This window comes from Phoxinus phoxinus (assembly GCF_949152265.1).
Source record: "Phoxinus phoxinus genome assembly, chromosome: 11".
NCBI classification, from domain to species: Eukaryota; Metazoa; Chordata; class Actinopteri; order Cypriniformes; family Leuciscidae; genus Phoxinus; species Phoxinus phoxinus.
This window is the reverse complement of record NC_136886.1, coordinates 30,079,189-30,097,351: the sequence shown is the minus strand read 5'-3', so window position 1 is coordinate 30,097,351 and position 18,163 is coordinate 30,079,189. Positions and strand designations below refer to the sequence as shown.

General features: G+C 38.2%; 2 protein-coding genes across 4 annotated transcripts in view; one reads left to right on the top strand and one right to left on the bottom strand.

Moving 5' to 3' along the window:
• plppr2b (phospholipid phosphatase related 2b) overlaps positions 1-18,163 on the bottom strand; it is a 118,775-nt gene that overhangs the window by 63,558 nt on the left and 37,054 nt on the right.
• palm3 (paralemmin 3) overlaps positions 1-18,163 on the top strand; it is a 42,510-nt gene that overhangs the window by 8,252 nt on the left and 16,095 nt on the right. For all 3 annotated transcript variants that reach the window (XM_079629647.1, XM_079629646.1, XM_079629648.1), the window contains exon 2: positions 18,093-18,147. In XM_079629647.1, the coding sequence (XP_079485773.1) occupies positions 18,100-18,147 (48 nt within the window). In that variant the 5' untranslated portion in view covers positions 18,093-18,099. The remainder of the gene's footprint in view (positions 1-18,092; positions 18,148-18,163) is intronic.

Below are 18,163 nucleotides of genomic sequence, written 5' to 3'. Positions count from 1 at the left end.
TGTCTGAGGCCAAGACTATAATTTTGTAATATTACTGGGTGAGTTTGTAGGAATATGGGGGAAACAGAAGTTCACTTTAACACATTGATGTTATCTAGGTCCATGCATCAGCAATAAACTGATTGAGCGCAGGCACAACAGTGATGCTGAATATGCTGCAATATTAAAGGTGATAAATAAATAAAAGCTTCATTTTTATATGCTCTCAGGTCTCCGTATCAGAGCTGTTTGTTCCGGTGAATGTAGGCGATGTGCAGCAGAAGTGGAATGTCAGGTGTTTTTGGGTGACGTGCTTTTTAATGCCTAAAGCCCCAAGGCGCTGTCAGGGCCCGTCAGAACAGGTGCTCACCATCTGGGTGTCTGTTGTACCTGCCTTTTTACACCTTTGAATTTGGTTAGTAAAGTTCAAGATTTGACACTCAATATACTGTCACGTTCTGTTCACATACAGTACAAGTTACGATACATTCGACATGAGTGACATGCCCATGATGTTAGTGCTTAAATGAATAATTCAATTAAAAACTTTTGGCATGTAGTGTATAATGGATTTTTTTTATATAAAAGGCCCAATGAAAGTCAAATGCTGCCTGAACTGACAAAATTACTATCAAAACACTTTTGAATTAATATCCAGTTTGACACACTTCATTTGTTAGTTTGTTGCTAAGTTTACGATTAATCTGTCAGGCACAAAGCAAATTGATGCTAAAAATTAGAATGCAATATTTTTTCTTGCTTCATCCACCTTTATTTTTCTGAGCTATGCGGGTTTGCGTTCTTCGTAAAAATACATGATGCGACCCAAGATAACTTAAAGGTTGCATAATTATGATGTCAAGTTTTTGTAACAATCTTTGCATTGTGAGCATGCCTGCAGTATAATGCCTTTTTGCAAGAGGACTTTTCTGTATGGCAACAATTTACTCTTTTGCCTATTTTTATTTCTTGTGAGGAAAACAATTGACTCTTTTACCTATTTTTATTTCTTGTGAGGAATTTTAGAGGGAACATTTGAAACAAGTTTCTACTTGACTTAGTGTGCACTTCAACATAGATGAGAAGTCTCCTGAACTAAGAACCTCACTTCACCACTGCAATCCAGGCACCTAAACTCTTTAACATCCCAAAAGTGTGCCAAACATTTTTTTAAATCAAGGTGCAAGCCAAAACAAGCCTAATTTACATGAAAGGAGATGTGTTTGCATGGAAATAATGACTTTATTGGCACTGGAATAGAACTGCACTAAGCAAATTTCAATGATGCCTGGTTAAACTGGATTGCGGTTAGGTAGTGAATAAGAACAATTCGGTAAGAAAAAAAAAAAACTTCCTATGTACCGTTTAAAAGAACAGTGAATGAGTTCATTTCACTTAAATGTTACTCAAAGTCCTTTTGTACTTTATAGAAAACAGTTACATGGACTCAATACTGTTTGTCAACCTGAACAGTAGTAGTAGTAGTAGTAGTAGTAGTAGTAGTAGTAGTAGTAGTAGTAGTAGTAGTAGTAGTAGTAGTAGTAGTAGTAGTAGTAGTAGTAGTAGTAGTAGTAGTAGTAGTAGTAGTAGTAGTAGTAGTAGTAGTAGTAGTAGTAGTCATTCTTTCCAGTTAAATTGTAATTCAATTTTTTTTGTTGTTGTACAAACTCAATGTAACGTTTTGCTAACTTAAAGGCAGGGTAGGTGATTTGCTTCAGAATAATTTTTTGTTATGCTGGTTGAAAGTCTCTTCACATCCTGATAACAAGTTAGGCGGTCTAAATGTATTTATATACAGTATATCATCTGTAAAAAGCTTAGGACCACAAAATGTTCGTCCAATCATTGTAATCGGTCTGAATGCAATGATACGATGTCCTTCCTGCCTGTCAATATATGTATTTCCATACCTCCGCGCACCTGTTCATGCAGACATCACGTCATTCCTCCTGAACCAAAACAACGAGCTTATGCTGCGTTCACGCCATAACTACTGTCATTTGGAAGAGACCTGTGATGTTATACTCGGAGCGGTTCGTGACTCGAATTTGTGTTTCAATGTCAACACTATCAATGCTGAAATGAATCTGTAGCAGTCAGGTGGTACAGGTCAGTGCTTTTGAGTTATGTTCATTATTATTGTAATGTAATGTCCTTTGAGATGTTTAACGCAGTCTCTCGTAGTGCTTTTGTTTTCTCCCTACTGTAACTGTTCATGTGTTTTGAAGGAGGCGTTGCTTTGGAAACGCTCAAAGCTAGCTTGCTATTGCTAGCTTATCTGAAAATGGCCTACCCTACTTTTAATCTCTGCGTTTGATTACCTCAATTTGAGTTCTGCTGCTAACTTGTTAGGGTTTACAGTGTAGTGAAATCTCCTCAGACTGTTCACCCAGTTTAATTGCATCATTAAAAAAGAACATGAGAAACATTTGGCTGAAAATACCCTTGGTAGCAACATAGCTTGGAGGTGTTTTTTTTTTATTTGGAGACAGAGGATTGAATTAAAAACAGACCAAAAAGCAAACAGAATCTGGGCATTCCACCAGTACATTGAGAGTGAGGAAAAGGGGAACATAGAAGACACACATTCCTGTCCTTGATAAGGGCTCTTCCCTTCCTCTGTAACGTGTGTGTGTGTGTGTGTGAGTCCTAAAAAGAGGGAAATAAAAAGCACAAAACACTTTTCCGCCCTTCGAAGTCCCAAGCATGCAAGTACCATAACAAACGATTTGAGTTATGCCTGTGCAGCATGACTTCAAAAATTTGACAATAGGCTTTATGCCGAACGTTCGATGAACTTACAGGAAAACAGGTCTCATTGCATCCACTTGTTGGAGAACGTGTTTACAGCAGCATGAACTGATGGTGATATCTATTGAGGGAATCAGCTAATCTAGCTAATTCCTTTTATTTTGCCGTTTTATTTAATTTAATTTAAATATCTAAAAGTTAATACAAATTTTTTTTTTTTAATATCAATCTGCATATATGATTTACATATACGCTTGTGCTTATCATTGCTCACTCCTTTTTTTTTTTTTACACGAAGCAGCATATACAAAGGCCTGAACCGGAAACGATGCAACCATTCAGTAAACGCGAGCGACGGGGAAACCCAATAAAGCACTTTATCATTCAAGGCACCTGACATCTGTTCTGTCATGGTAACAGCATGGCACTAATATGCACGTTGCACGCTGTGCCTGCAGTGGTGTTGTGGTTATCTAGTCATGACTCAGAAGTTGCATCTCGATCCGTGGCCTTTGCTCACAGGTGGCTGCGTTTCTCGCAAGCTGCTCAAACAGAGCTTAGTGGCTTGACTTGATAAAGAACAATTAGTCTCTAAAAATAATCTTTGATGGTAATTGATAGTGGATTTGAGGGACGTTATGGCTTCAGAAGATTATAGACAGCCCAGAGGGTGACATTTTGTTGAACCTGCCAGAGATTTGACAACTTACAGCAGCATTAAAGCGCATTTGGTTGCACTGTTGAAATATGAAATCCTCTTATGAATCAGAGGATTTGTGGCTTTTCCAGTTTATAATTAGCTGAACTGTCATCTTATGCATTTTGATGAGAACTGACCTTTCCTAATGTGCGTTCATTTTCCTTTTCTTTTTTCTTCATTCAAGCATTTCCTGCACACTTCGACAAACATCCTAAATTGATTAAGAGAAGCATGTTCAGACATCCTAGTGCAAGCCACAGAATATTTGAAATATTCCAGCTGACACCTGGAATCCACCATGAAATAAACTCATGCAGTGTTAAATCTCAAGTTAAAATCTCACCGGCTTTCCTGTTAAGCTGATGGATAGCAGTACTTGCAGCAATCTACAGACTTGGTGTTGAGAATCTCAGCTTGATGATTAGCTTACTATATGATTTATTGACTTGTTTCAGTGCTTGTGAAAGAACCCAGTTTCTGATCTATGACCTGCCTTCCCCAAAAAATCTTTAGGTAGCTTTCACAACATCTAAGTAGTCTTGCGAGTTCAGCTGGTTGCCTGTCTTGGAACCTTGAAGTAGAAAGGTAAAAACCAATCACTGTTGTTGTTTTCAATGACATTTCAGGACATTTACATGCTGAACAAGAACAACCCAATTGTACAGGAAAAGACAGACACCACTGCAGAAAATATTTTTAGAATTTTTGTTCTTGTTAAAATGTTTAAAAATATTTAAGGATAAATGCACTTGTGAATCAATGCTGCATAAGATATTAAAGAAATGTAAAAAAGAAAAAATCTGACATCAGAGAGTATACGGTCTTTTGCTGCTTTTCGAACACATTCGACCACATGAGCATCTACACTACGAAAACAATCTGGTCGAATGCGTTTTCGCATCCGGAAGTGGTCGAAAGTGGACAAGCTTAAAACGTTTTAGACCCCGTTTACCCCTGTATTTAGCATCGTCCACGTGTGGACCAATCGACCAAAACACATCTTAATACCAGGTGTAAACGGGGCCTAATTGAAAAAGTAGTTTTTTGCAGTGTGACTGACATATAAAAAGATTCCAACCTGGCAACCTTGTTTAACCAAACTTTGTTTCCTGGTGGACTGGTAAAAACTGCGTTCCAGTCCATTTTTAGACACGCACTTGCTAACTTCCCCCTTTGGGACGAATTCCTGCCGCCATTTTGAAGTGCGTTCCACTTCGTGAAGTGGACGAGGGAAGTTTATATGGACAGACCCTCTACTTCATATGTACACTTCAGGCACCTATATGTCCCACAGTGCAGTACGATTGTGACGTCACCACAGGTCTCGTCTAATCACCCTCACAACAAACAACTCTACGATATATTAATTATATATTTTTTAATTTAAAACAACCCAAACACACCTATATACATTTAGATGCTGCAGTAAACAAATTCTTAAAGGGATTAAAAAAAAAAAAATTATTCCAAAAATTTAATTCAACGGCTGATTCCAAGTGATCAAGGGCTTAGGACGTTCCAGTTCAGCCCATTGCAGTTTCTGCCAGGAGTGGCACTCGTGCAACGTAAGCAATGACGTACATCCGAGCGAACGAGACGGAGGGAAGTTAGCGAGTGAAGGGCATGACACTTTTGGACTGGAATGCAGCACATGACTCTTGGAAATTGCATAAAGCCAGCAAAACAGAGCTTGACAGTTTGAGCTTTTGGTATTTTTGTGTGCAATATGCATCAGACGGTCAGTGAATGGTCAGTGGGAGGTGCGAGGGTTTCCCATCAGACTAACACCAAACAAAGCCTTATCAGAAACAGCGGCTGGCCTGGTGACACTGTCAGGTTATCAACGCAGCTCATTAGATCACGGTCATGAGGCTTGCACTGCAGGCATTACATACACACACACACACACACACACACACACACACACATCCTCCTCATTCCTCCTCCATGAATTCCAATTTAGGGTTAGCAGAGGCGGCTGAACTCCACCGTATTCATAAACAGTGTTTTTGAGCTTCTAAGAAGGTGCCATATCACTGTTATGAGTTCCATCCATTGAGTCTCACCTGGGTCTGGAACTGTGCAGAGAATATTACAGATGGAGAGCTTTAGATGCTTGTTCCTGTCTGAACAGAGACTTTATTGTGCCAGACGACTAACGTTTAGCACAGGAGCACCTGACAGAGAGGCCATTGATCCAGTTCTACCAGCCCTACTCAATAACATCCCAAGCAAGATAGAGAGACGCCCAGGGAGGTCGACACAGTCCGCTGTCTGTCGGCCAGCAACCCCTGGTCCTCCCTAGGGAGGTTTAAGAAATGTTATTACACCAGTGGTTGGACTGAAGTTGCAGGCCAGAGGGTCAAGCGAAAAGAAGTCTGCTTGTGACGGAAATTATTATAGCATAGAGCTGCACGATTAATCGTTAAAAGATCTAGCAATCTAGATTCAAACACCGACGTGATCTTATTCCGTAATGACAACAATTTGCCTGTGTCTATTAAACCTTTGTCAAAATCATACCGGAGCATTCAAAACTGTTTGCGCTGCCGCTAACTGCTGAGAGAGAGTTGTCGTGTTTAGGTATGAAACCGCTTAACAAACAGTCTTTTCAACCACATAGTATTGTCTTCTGTCTTCCAATGATTCAAATCATCACAGAAGTACTGGGTTAAAAGTTTATAGTTCAGATATAAACACTAATGTACACTAACTTAATTTGATGAGTACAGGCTGAAATTGCCACTGTATGTTGCACCAGAGGACAGTTCACAGTAGGGATGTGCACCATGACTAATTTAATCAAAGTTTAAATTAAAAGTTTGTAACTGACAAGTCCAGGTTGAGTTGAGTTCTGTAGTAGAGACTGCAAAACTCCAGGACAGGTTTGAGAACCCCTAGACTAGTCTAACATCCCCCCCAGAGGACAGTCACAAAAGTCTTTACATCATTTTGAATAGCCTACTTTAGCTCTAAAATTACATTTTGGAATTGACAACAAAGGGTTGGGATGAGATGCCGAAGAAATTTAGTCATACACAGTTACACACTGTCGTCAGTTATTCCTTACATATTCTAATATATTCTATACACATACATATAGTAAACTTCCCGTTTACATGGATATAGGATCTGATATTGTAAAGTAAGTTTAATTCATAATGGTTCCCCTTTAAGCCAATATAAAATGTTATATCAGTTGGCAATTTTGAACTGTAGTGCAACAAGCCTATAAGCAAGCCTAAATGTTATATGCCAGTTTGACATAACACAGACTACACAAAACTGTTCCATTTTCTTCTAAGTCTTTAAACACATGCAAAGTCTGAAGTAAAATAAAATGATTTTTTCTGCTCCAGGTATACAATACAAATCTATATTTTTAAAATGTAACATTAACATGACAATAATTTGAACATAGCTTTGTAAAAATATAAAAATACAATATTAATACAAAACATAAATGTGCAAAAAAGATTGAATGTAATTGATTAGTATGTCGACTAGCAGCAGCAGTTTAGTCGACAAGTCTCACACATTCTAGTCCACAGTACATATGGCACCTGTGAGAAAATATCACATCGTTTCCGTTTTCTGTTGTTTCCAGGCGTACATGTCGTCATACCATGTGATCTCATCTCACCCATTGGAATCTGCCCGCAGGTGTGTCTAACAATAGTTTCGCTATTTGTCACATACACAGTCACTTTCGCACACGTTCACACATGCATATTCTGTTTGGAGTCACACACAAACTTTTTAACAAACTTTGGAATCCTGTGTTTTCATAAGCTGCCCGTTTAAAGTGTCACTCACAGACAACTGGCAGCGTAACAACCGCCACACTGAACGTTTCACACCCCACACACACACACAAGCACTCACGACACACAAAAGCAGTGCTACAGTCAAATTCCACAAACACTATTTTGGTGTCTCTGGTCTAAGGAGAATGGAAACGGGGCCGGACTGCAGAAAACAGCCACAGTGAATCGATGAGCTGACTCCAGAGAAGTAATGAAGTCAGAAATATGAACCAGGACTCTGATGATGGAGGAAATGCTAGAAAGTTGAAACTACCTCAGACTTGAGGATGATAAACCACTGCAAGCACATTTTAAAATGGAGACCTAGTGTAATTTAATATGTTTTACTCTTATGAATGTTTAATAATGTTATATGTCCTTTTTAAATGTTCATTCAAAAAAGAAGACATATTAGGCCATAAAGGGTTAGTTCACTCAAAAATGAAATTTCTGTCATCAGTTACTCACCCTCGTGTCTTCCCAAAAGCAAAAGTCTTTCATTCATCTTCGAAACACAAATGCATATATTTTTTATGAATTCTGTCCCTCCATTGAAAGTCTGTTCACCCAAAACCCGATGCTTCAAAACATTCATAAAGAGATCATAAAAGTAATATCCTATGCATCAAACTGTTCAATCCAAGTCTAATTAATAGTGGTAAGAAATAGATCACTATTATTAAATATTACTTTTACTGTACTAGAAAAATGGGTGCGGGTATATTTAATTTGTCCTATTGTTTGTTGTTTGCATCTTTGTTCTTATTTTAAAAAAAATATAAAATATATATATTATACAGTATATTATCATGAAATAAGTTTGTGTTCATATCGCCCACCGCTACAAAGCAAAACTTCATGCTTCTTTGTCTTGTTTTCTTTCATTGTTAATGCAATGCATTCCCAGACAAGCAGCAAAAATTCAGAAAACCACAGAACTGAAAAGGCATTCACTAAATCAACTGCAGTTATGTCTTTATTATAATATGCTTTATTTACATAATCGCAGGACATTTGTAAACGCAAACCACATTGCCACTGTTGTATGTGCTGTATAATCTCTGCCTCATTTACGTCACAAGGCATTGTATTCAAAGGAATAGCCTCCACAAAGAGCTTTGCTTTTGCACAAATCAACCATGGGTATTCAAACTAAAGAAGATACGGCTTATGCAATAGAATAAGAAACCTATTTTTATTGTACTGTGTCCGTTTAACTGAAAAGACTTGACGTGTTCTTCACTCCAAGACAAATCTGATAATATGCCTGTGTTACGAACATCCGGTCAGATCACTCAGCCTTATCTAAATGTGGGGTGTTGGGTTGACATGCAGGGGAAATACTTTCACCAACAGCTACATACTGATGTCAAGCGAACGACCGCAGAGCTTGTCAACCGTACAAGGAGGTGATAAACTAGATGTCTGTTGAAGACAAGCCACGTCACATTGAAAGACAGATTGTAAACAAGCCTGTCATCGGTGTTCTCTGAAGTACATTCAAACAGGCATTGTTACTACACACACACATACATACTTTATAGAATGTACTTTTTAGTGGCTGAGAAAGTTCGCCATCACATTTATGCACAAAGTATGACATTTCGAATGCGGGGAAAGTGTATTTATAAAGCGGATGGTTCCAGTCCTTGATTCTGATTGGTTCAGCCGCGTTCGAAGCCGTTGTAAATTACTCAACAAACACACACCTGTGACCGCATTACATTAGTATTACTGCGTAACTGACATTTGTGATTCTTTGTTGCTACATGTGTTGCTTAGCAACCTCTTTGGAACTACATTGCTTGGCGGAGGAATACATGTGTTAATAACGCTATATTTTTGTTGCTGGTGTTTATTTTATGAATAAAATAAATATTAAAAATGAATATTTTTCTGGAGTAACTTTTTTTATAAAAGCTCTGCTCAACGTCGTGCCTAACAACGCCCCTTAGCTGTTCTAAATCCACTGTAAAACATGGCTTATTGCTTTAATAAAGTACACACTGAAAAAACAGTGAGGCGGAACATCACGGCCAATACATAGACCAAAAATGATGCTTTGGAGCTCAGATATTTTAAAGTCTTTAGTAACGACCTGTGTTTATAGTGTGTCAAAGCATTGGTTTTGGCGGAGAGACATTGTAAAATCTAGATGTGTGGAACTGCGTGAAGTCCAGATCAGTTTAGAAGCACAATCAGTAACAGCAGGATTTAAACCTCTGTTGAGAAAAAATGAGCAGTTGCTATAGAGATATCTGAAGATGTTGTTATTGTTTGGAAGTGTTTATTACAGTAGACTGCTGGTATTGAGCTGCCAGTGGCTAATGCTCTGTTTGAAATTCTCTGCATGCTCAAATGTGGGAAATGTACGCTCATTCAGGTCAAGACTACAAACACTCAGCAATCGCATCAATGCAGCTTCCTGTTGGCGTTTTCAAGGCTAGTTGAGCACAGATGTGCTTCCTCTCCCTGCGGAGGGCTGCGTGCCCTGCTCCAGGTGCCGGTGACGGATTTATCATAGGTTTGTGAGCTTTAGTACGGCTGTCAGAATTCCTGCTAGGCATCTTTTCAACGTGCTAGTTGGCACTAGCACTGTGAAAACTGCTTTTAATTAATTAGTAGGTGATAAAAAGTGGAAAGGCAACCTAGAATCATTTGGAAAATGTGTCTGTGGTGACATTTCTGCAGTATGATATTGCCTTGCTTGCACGTTTCGCAAAAATTTTTCAAAGTGAAATGTCCAGTGAGTATTTGTGTGAAAATTAATAAAAGTTATTTGAATTGCATTTTGCTGTAATGAAGGTAGAGGTAGGTTTTTCCAATGAGCCTATTTTGGGAAAAGAGATTTCTCATGTAATACTGAAATACTTTGGTCAACTTCTTGAAGTGCAGCTCAGCAGCAAACAATTATATTTTCACACTTCGCTGTTGCCGCTATGAAATCATTCCCAGCTTTATCGATAAGCATTCATAAAGCATTGCCACAGACTGCACAGTAATGACAACTCCCTCAGCCAATCACAGGGCTGCAGCACAGCTGTGGAGACCGTCCGCTCAGACATATGGGGCATGAGAATAAGGTAAACCTTGGCTAAATGGAGAGGATGAAAGCAGATAGCATGCAAGTCGGTGTGGGGAAGAAGTGTGTCACACTGTCCCGGGGCAGAAGCTTAGCAGCGGTGGCTTCCACGTGGCTGCTTTCTACTCCATGTTTGGATTGTCACACTTATGTCATTTGCTGCTCGGTGATGATGGAGAGTTATTATTTTGATAATGATTTCTGTCCTGCATCATGAATATAGAATTTGACCAGGCAGAAAATAAACAAATGACCCTCAGTTTAAAAGCAGACACAACTATTCTTTGAAAAAGTTCTGTATTGTTTCAGCTTTAAAGTTGTTTAAATAAGTTTAAGTCATTTTAGGGTTCATGGCGTTACGTTGTTATGGTAGCTAAGTTGTCAAATTGGATGTATCTTTACATTAAAATCATGTTAACACGCATATCGTCTATATCTTTATCCTTTTGATACAGTGAGGATTTTAACGTTTACGGACTGGACCATTAACCTCAATTGTAAGTTGTATCACAGATTTTTGTATTTAAATTTACTATTAAATACATTTTTTGTAGTAATCAACATTGTCAAATACCATTGATTGAGTTTACTTGTACAGAACCTATATTCCTGAAAGATTTTCAGGCTAAAAAATCCATAGACTTCTATTGAGGAGAGACCATGAGCCGTATAGAGGCCAAGATATCAGAGACTTGTGGGTTTTGACTAGCAAGTAACCTGTGTGACACCCTCACAGTATATATGAGGCAGTATACAACTTTTGTTCATTTCTCATTTTCCTTTTTCAAAAATGTGCAGCTGACATAGAGAATGAAATAATTTTTCGAGCAAATACACAAAGACGGTGCTGACTTTGTTTCCTCAGGGTTTACTGCGGTTTCTCATGAAAGAATGTGCATAATTCAGAGGATGGGTAGTGTAGATTACAACAGTAAAGCTATATGATGAAAGAGCCTTTATTCATTTTCTGCCACATTTGCAGCCTTCCTTCATGTAAACGGTTGTGAATATTAGTGTCAGGGAACGTGTTGGGATATGCGTGTGTGCATCTGAAGGTGAGAGAGTGTTTCATCTCAGTTCCCATGATCCCCTTCCCCCTGAGGCTCCATTCATCTCTCACGGTTTCCAGTAGGGTATGTCAGTCAGGCCTGGTCTCCAGCAGGGTAAATATACACTCTGTCCGACCGTCCCACACACATATTTGACCTAAAACCACGTCATCTCTGCTCATTGCTGTATTTACAAGTGGTCTGGAGCCTGACTTAATTTGAAGACTGAAGTCAGCACTTGCTAGTTTTTGCACACCCACGCACTGCAAAAAAAGTATTCTTTTCTTGAAAAGCATTCATAAGATGTTAAGAATTGTTTCCATAGACTGTATCTTGTATGTAAGTTTTCTTATACTGCACTGGCAATTTTTTCACAAGTTTTAACTGGTTTACAAAGTGAAAAAATACGCATTCTCTGAATACCAGTCTTTTTGCGTATTCCCGGGTTTTTGCACCTTGTCAGGGCTCCAGACTGCGACCAAATGGTTGCATTTTGCGACCAAAATTTTAGTGTGCGCAACTGAATTTTACATCCAGTCGCACATGTGCGACCAGTAAATTTGTCACTTTTTTTTTTTTTTTTTTACACGTTAAACGTGGAAGGGGCTTATCAATGAATCCGTAATGTGTGTGGCAGTGCGAGAAGAATAGGGAATGGCCACTGTAAGTGGCTAATGTGTGGAGGGGGAGGGTCCTAGAGATAATCGAGCGCGCGTTTAAACGTCTGTGGGAAGGAGACGGAGACAAATATCATAACCTGCCATGTGCGTCTGAGCAACGAGCAAGCGAACTATTGACTCGTTCTTCCGACGTGCGGCTAGTGTGCCAGTTAAATTTACTTGCTGGCTTCCCAAATAATACATTACGACAGCGATAAAAAAAAAAAAAACGTGAACAAAACGATTACTCTTTGTAAACACTGTTCAATGCGAGTGACAAATGCTCAAACATGACCTGTCATTTACGCCGTCATCACCCGGGAGTTGATCGCGCACGAGCGCAGACGAGACCTGAACTGCAGACGTTACCATCGGTGTTTAAACTAAACTCATCATTTATGTTTTGCCAATGTAAACATTCAAGAGCAAGACGCGAAAGAGAACTCGCGTCTAGATTTGTGCGCGCGCGTGTGTGTGTGTGTGTGTGTGTGCGTGTGTCTGTGTGTATGCGTAGGCTATCATCTCAGACATATGGAAGCTTATGAGTAGCAATATTCAATTTGATATGTAATATGCAAAATGACAATTCAATATGTAAAATGGCAATGCATTTCTGGCAAACATTTACATTTTCCCATACATTTGTGCAACGTTTGGTGCAAAATGAAAATGAAAATGCAATTATATAATTTACATTTGCCATTTCATACACTAGGTTTAATATGTAAATTGTAAACAGACAGCGCGCAAATATTGAGTTATCTTTCAAGTCTTGCACTTGAATGGACAAACTCATACAATGTCCGTCTTGATGAGTATCCTAGCAGACATAAGCCTTAAGTGAACATTCATCACAGTATCGGTGTAGTAGGCCTACAGAATCAGCTCTGAATTGAATAGCTTTTGTAACTTTAATAAGGATTAATCTTTAATTTATACAGTCAAATATTCAATGTTATTTTACATTTGATTATTTTATTCAATTTCTGTACCTGAAAACTAATGTTAGACCTACCTGAAAAGCATAGTTTATTTTATTAGTAGGCTAGCTTTGCTCTATTGCCTTTATTTGTGCTTTTGCTTGTGGTTAGATTATTTGTTCTTATTTTCTTAATTTTTTTTTACAGTAGTCTTTTTTCCCCCTGAACACAGCACATACCGAATCATACCAAAACCGTGAACCTACAACCGTGATACAAACTGAACCGTGTCCGTGAGCTATTTGAAACGTTGCAGCCCTACAGTGTCACAGTCGGATGATGATTCAGAGTGAGAGGTTTTAGTGGTGAAAAAGGCCGAACCATCATTTTCGGGAAGACTGGCTGTGAGAATTCAGCTGGTTGAGGTAGTGCTGTAAGGAGACGAATTCCATGAACTGTGAATGTTGCAGTCGCTACCCCATAACTGCGGGGAACACAAAGTTTGCCGACAGTGCAGGCACTTCACAGTTTAAACACAATACTCTATTTAAACACAATCTTATCCTCAAGCATAGAGTATGCGGTGACGTTAATAAATCAACTGCCGGTTGCTTTTAGAAGACAAGAGGCTGTAACGTTAAATCAGAGCGCAAAGCCATTGTAATTTCTGCATCTATTATCTAAATATTTATTAGTAATACGCTGGAAATCGGTAGAAATGTGAATATTTGGTTAGTATGTTGATTTACGGTGTGTGCTCCTAAATTTTCTGGTTGTGCCCCTAAAATTTTCAGTTGGGGGCCACTGTGCTCCTAGTGAAAAAAGTTAGTCTGGAGCCCTGCTTGTGTTTTTGATATTTGAAACTTAAGGTTGCATTCTGTCCTGTTCTTTTCCTGTTTCCTGTGCCACAGTTTGTAGTTTTCTTGATGATTAGTTCCCTGTTAGTGTCCAGGTGTGTCTTTGTCTTCTGGGTAAATTTCATCACGGGGTGATTAGACTTAAGTAATAATACAATATTATCAAGATTAACATCCCTAGAATGAAAATCAGACGAAAAAATGATAGATGATGTAATTTGTGTTCATAAGCATGTTTGTTCGGCTCGAGTGATCTGTAAAACAATGTGAATGTGTGCAGGTGTGTAGTCTTTCTTTACAAAGTCACATCACCAACTACTTGTTTGGCATGTGTAATACAGCATTATTAGTTGTTTTCGCGGGTCCGTGTGAACGGGATCGTTTTGATAACATTGTCATCTGTACAAAGAAAAAACGTTTCCATTTTTAGCACGACGTTGTCGTGTAAACGTACCCTGAGAGTGTATCTCTAATGCTTTGGCATATTGACACCAAACTTTGTATGTTTTATTGCTACCGTACTGTGACCGCACCACATCAATTTCATAACAGCGCCACCTATTGGTCAAAAGTGATAAACCATTCAATCATATTACTAGTGATTTCTGTGATTTTGGCCTACAATAATGTCTTTAAATGCTCATTGTTGCAGTTGGTCTGATGCTCCCAGCCATTCTGACATGACTTATCATGCTTTCTTTGTGCTTGGCCCCTTAATTGCTGCTTTCAGCTATATTTTATCTTTTTTATTATTAGTTTATCGGAAGGACAGTGAGTGCACATTAATCAACATTACAGTAAATGTGCCAGAGTTAGCCAAAGTCTATTTTTCATCTGTAGTCTCTGGACAGAATGTTAATACCCTATAAAACAAATTTAACATTTGAAATGACAAAATTATTAAATAATGCTATAAACATGCAGGAAAAAATGTTCCAGCCTTCACAGTGCACACAATTATTGTTTTAGTCACTATCTTCCCCTTGTTGTTCAATTAACATCTAAGCATCCTTAAAACAATATTTATTTACTTACTAGAATACTACAAAAATATGCTTTGATTTTTCAAAGATATTAAGACAGAGAACATATCTTAGTTAATAATATATATATATATTTTTTTACATGACTTTAGTGAGGTTTATGCTTAAAATAAATCAGTTTGCCAGTATGGCGAGATGTTTTCTAAAACTAAGTCTTAAGCAAATTTGCTTTCAATTCAAGGAAATTTTTTCACCTGGAAAAAACAACAACATAAATGCACAAGACAATAGTTTTTGAGGCACGTATGTGAGCAACAGCATTATAAGAGAATAAATGTCTATCATATTATTGTGTGATCATAATATAATGTAGCTCTCCGGATGAGTTTCCAGGTCACAATTAAGCGGGCGTTGATGTCGTTGTTCCTTTGTAGATGTCGTCATGTTTCCATAGCAACAGCTTGGCTGGCCACACCTGTTAATGAAGTGTGCGAAACGAGAAAGCAGAGGAGCGCATTGTTTCTCCTGCCTTTTCTGTTGGTTTTTATTCTCTTTTTCTCCTCTCTTTATTTGTGCCTGACGGATACGCAAAGCTCCACATTTTAATTAGCATCGAACTTTCTGTTGAGACCTGAAGAGAATGAATCATCAAAGGCTCGTTCTTGTTTATTCCTCAGTGCTATTCTTGGCAAAGTTTGTCTCCAGAACTCTGATGAGACAGCCGGTTCCCCTCACGGCCGTTTGGAAGTTACCCATTAGCCTTGGGGAAAAGACGAGTAAATACTTTCATTTTTGGTAAAAGCATATCTCTCCTCTCTCGCAAAGCACATGAGAGACACCGGAAGGTTCTCTGTCACAGTCAGGGCCTCATTTGACAGAGTTTATAAGTCCTGTGATTCACTGCCATAGAAACCCGGTGTCAAAAACAAGCTCTGCAACAAGCTATAGTCAGGAAGACAGAAGCGTTTTGTTTAATCTTCCTGTATTTACTGGTCTGGTTGTATACATTGGCACAAACTCAAACAAAGGTGGGTTTATTCTGTGTAGCCTTTGCACTTCCATATATTTATTCTACACACCCATATTTTTTCCCTCCCTGAGAAACAGTCTCTCTCCTTCAGGGTGTTCCAGGTACGAACATCAACAAGGATCAAACGGCTCGATCTGTGTGTCTTCATGTATTCATATTTGAACGTGACCTGAAGGGAACAGCTTCTGTTCTCAGCTCTCTGTTCTCTGTTAGCGCTTCAGGCCTGTATGACAGCTTTGAGAATGATCCAATGTCTTCCTGGAAACATTTTTGCTCAGTCAATATATAATATATATAAAACATTCGATATATGCGTTTGACTGCATGAACTGGTGTAAATGCCCCAAAAATCACGTGGCTTCCCATTTTCTAGGAACTTTTTGGTAATGTTATTATTAAGTTATGTTAAAATGTTATTTCTGAAAGTTCAAGACATCCATTTTTTAAAAACGTTTTATCTTGGTTATATGAACGTTACAGGAACATTCCCATTTGACCAATTTCCAATCATTATGCTAACGACATTTTTGAATGTTCTCTGAATGGTCTGAAACCAGTTTAAAAAATGTAACTAGTGTTATAAACATTGAAATAAAAAAAATTCTGAAAAAAAGTTCCTAAACGATGTATAAATAACTCTTTTATGTTAACGTTTTGAGAACATTAAAGATCATATAGCAAACAAAGATTCTATGAATGTTACTGGAACAACATTTGTTTGCCAAAGTTCTGAGAACGTTCCCTGTTGGTTAACGCACATACTCCGACACTGAGCAGTGATGCTCATAGTTAGTCATAGTAGGGGCAGTCGAGCTTAATGATTAGAGAGTCAGACTCATAACCTGAACGGGTTTGATTCTCAATACCGGCAGGGAAATGTAGATGGGGGAGTGAATGAACAGCAGCACTCTCTTCCTCCCACAAACCCACGACTGCAGTGGTTGCAGAGCAAGGCACCTAACCACCAATCGCTTCCTGATTGGCTACCCACTGCTCCTGTGTGTGTGTGTGTGTGTGTGTCCACGGTTTGCAGTGTGGTCCTCAGGTTTTGTGTCTTCACTACTCATTGCTCCTAATGTGTGTGCACTAACTTGGATGGGTTAAATCCAGAGGAAAAATTCTGAGTATGGGATCTCTCTCTCTCTCTCTCTCTCTCTCTCTCTCTCTCTCTCTCTCTCTCTCTCTCTCTCTCTCTCTCTCTCTCTCTCTCTCTCTCTCTCTCTCTCAAAAAGTTTTTGGTATGTACATTTTTTACTGTAATCTATTAAATGTGTCACTGCTAAATATAAAAGTAATCATTTCTTAACTTTTGTAACAAAATAATTCACGTCACTGTACACTTTGGCAAAAAGAACTGGCGAAATGGCGAAAACACACACAAAAGTCTGTTGCATTACTATCTTAAAAGAAGAAAGCAAATCGGAACAGAATAGAAAGAAAAAAGGCAACAAGATAAGGATTGATCCGAGTCTTTGAGAAAGCTTCACTGAAGCGTACAGACTAGACTCCAGCTTCATCAGAAGATGCTGAGCCGCTGCGTGCGGCTTCAAAACAAGACCTCTGACACGGATGCAAGCGAAGGCTTGTTGGTCAATGATTAGAAAGAGGGTAAAATAAGAAATAAGAAAATAAGGGTAAACTACCCTTATTATGGGTAGATGAATCTAAGTTTTTCCAGTTAGTGAGTTGTTGTGGGGGCATTTTATGAGAATTGCTACAAGCGAATAAAGTACAATATGAAATTTCACCTGAATATCTATATAAGAATGCAAAAACTTGCTTTTATTGCTACACGTGGATTATTTAAACAATACAGCATTTATGAAATACAAATAGGCATTTGTAACAAATGTCTACACACTGTAAATTTGTTTATATATGATCAATAAGTTAACATGATTTGACATTGCTTTAACTCATCAAAATAAGTGAATTTTTAAGTCAGTTTAATTTAATTTAAAATTTAAGTTGAAATGACTTAAACATCAAAGTTGATTGTACTTAAAGGCAGCAACTTATTTTTTTACTGTGCAGCAATTTATATAAAACCGCATCATTATTGAACAAAAGTGCATTTTTTATTTCATTGTGATTACTCAAATCCATTATATCCCATTATAATGTGCATAATTGATGTTTCAAATATTGTGCTATTTTTAAATAGCCCATGCAAAGTTTAATCATCTGTATAGTAACTGGATTTTAAATTTAAAATGAAACCTTTTTTAAAAATAGACTGGAAATAAATAATGCAGCCAATGTCTCTTATATTCCAGGTCCAGGATGGAACATGAAGCGGAGAAATACCAGCAGCGACTGCAGGCTATAGCGGTACGTCCCATAGAAG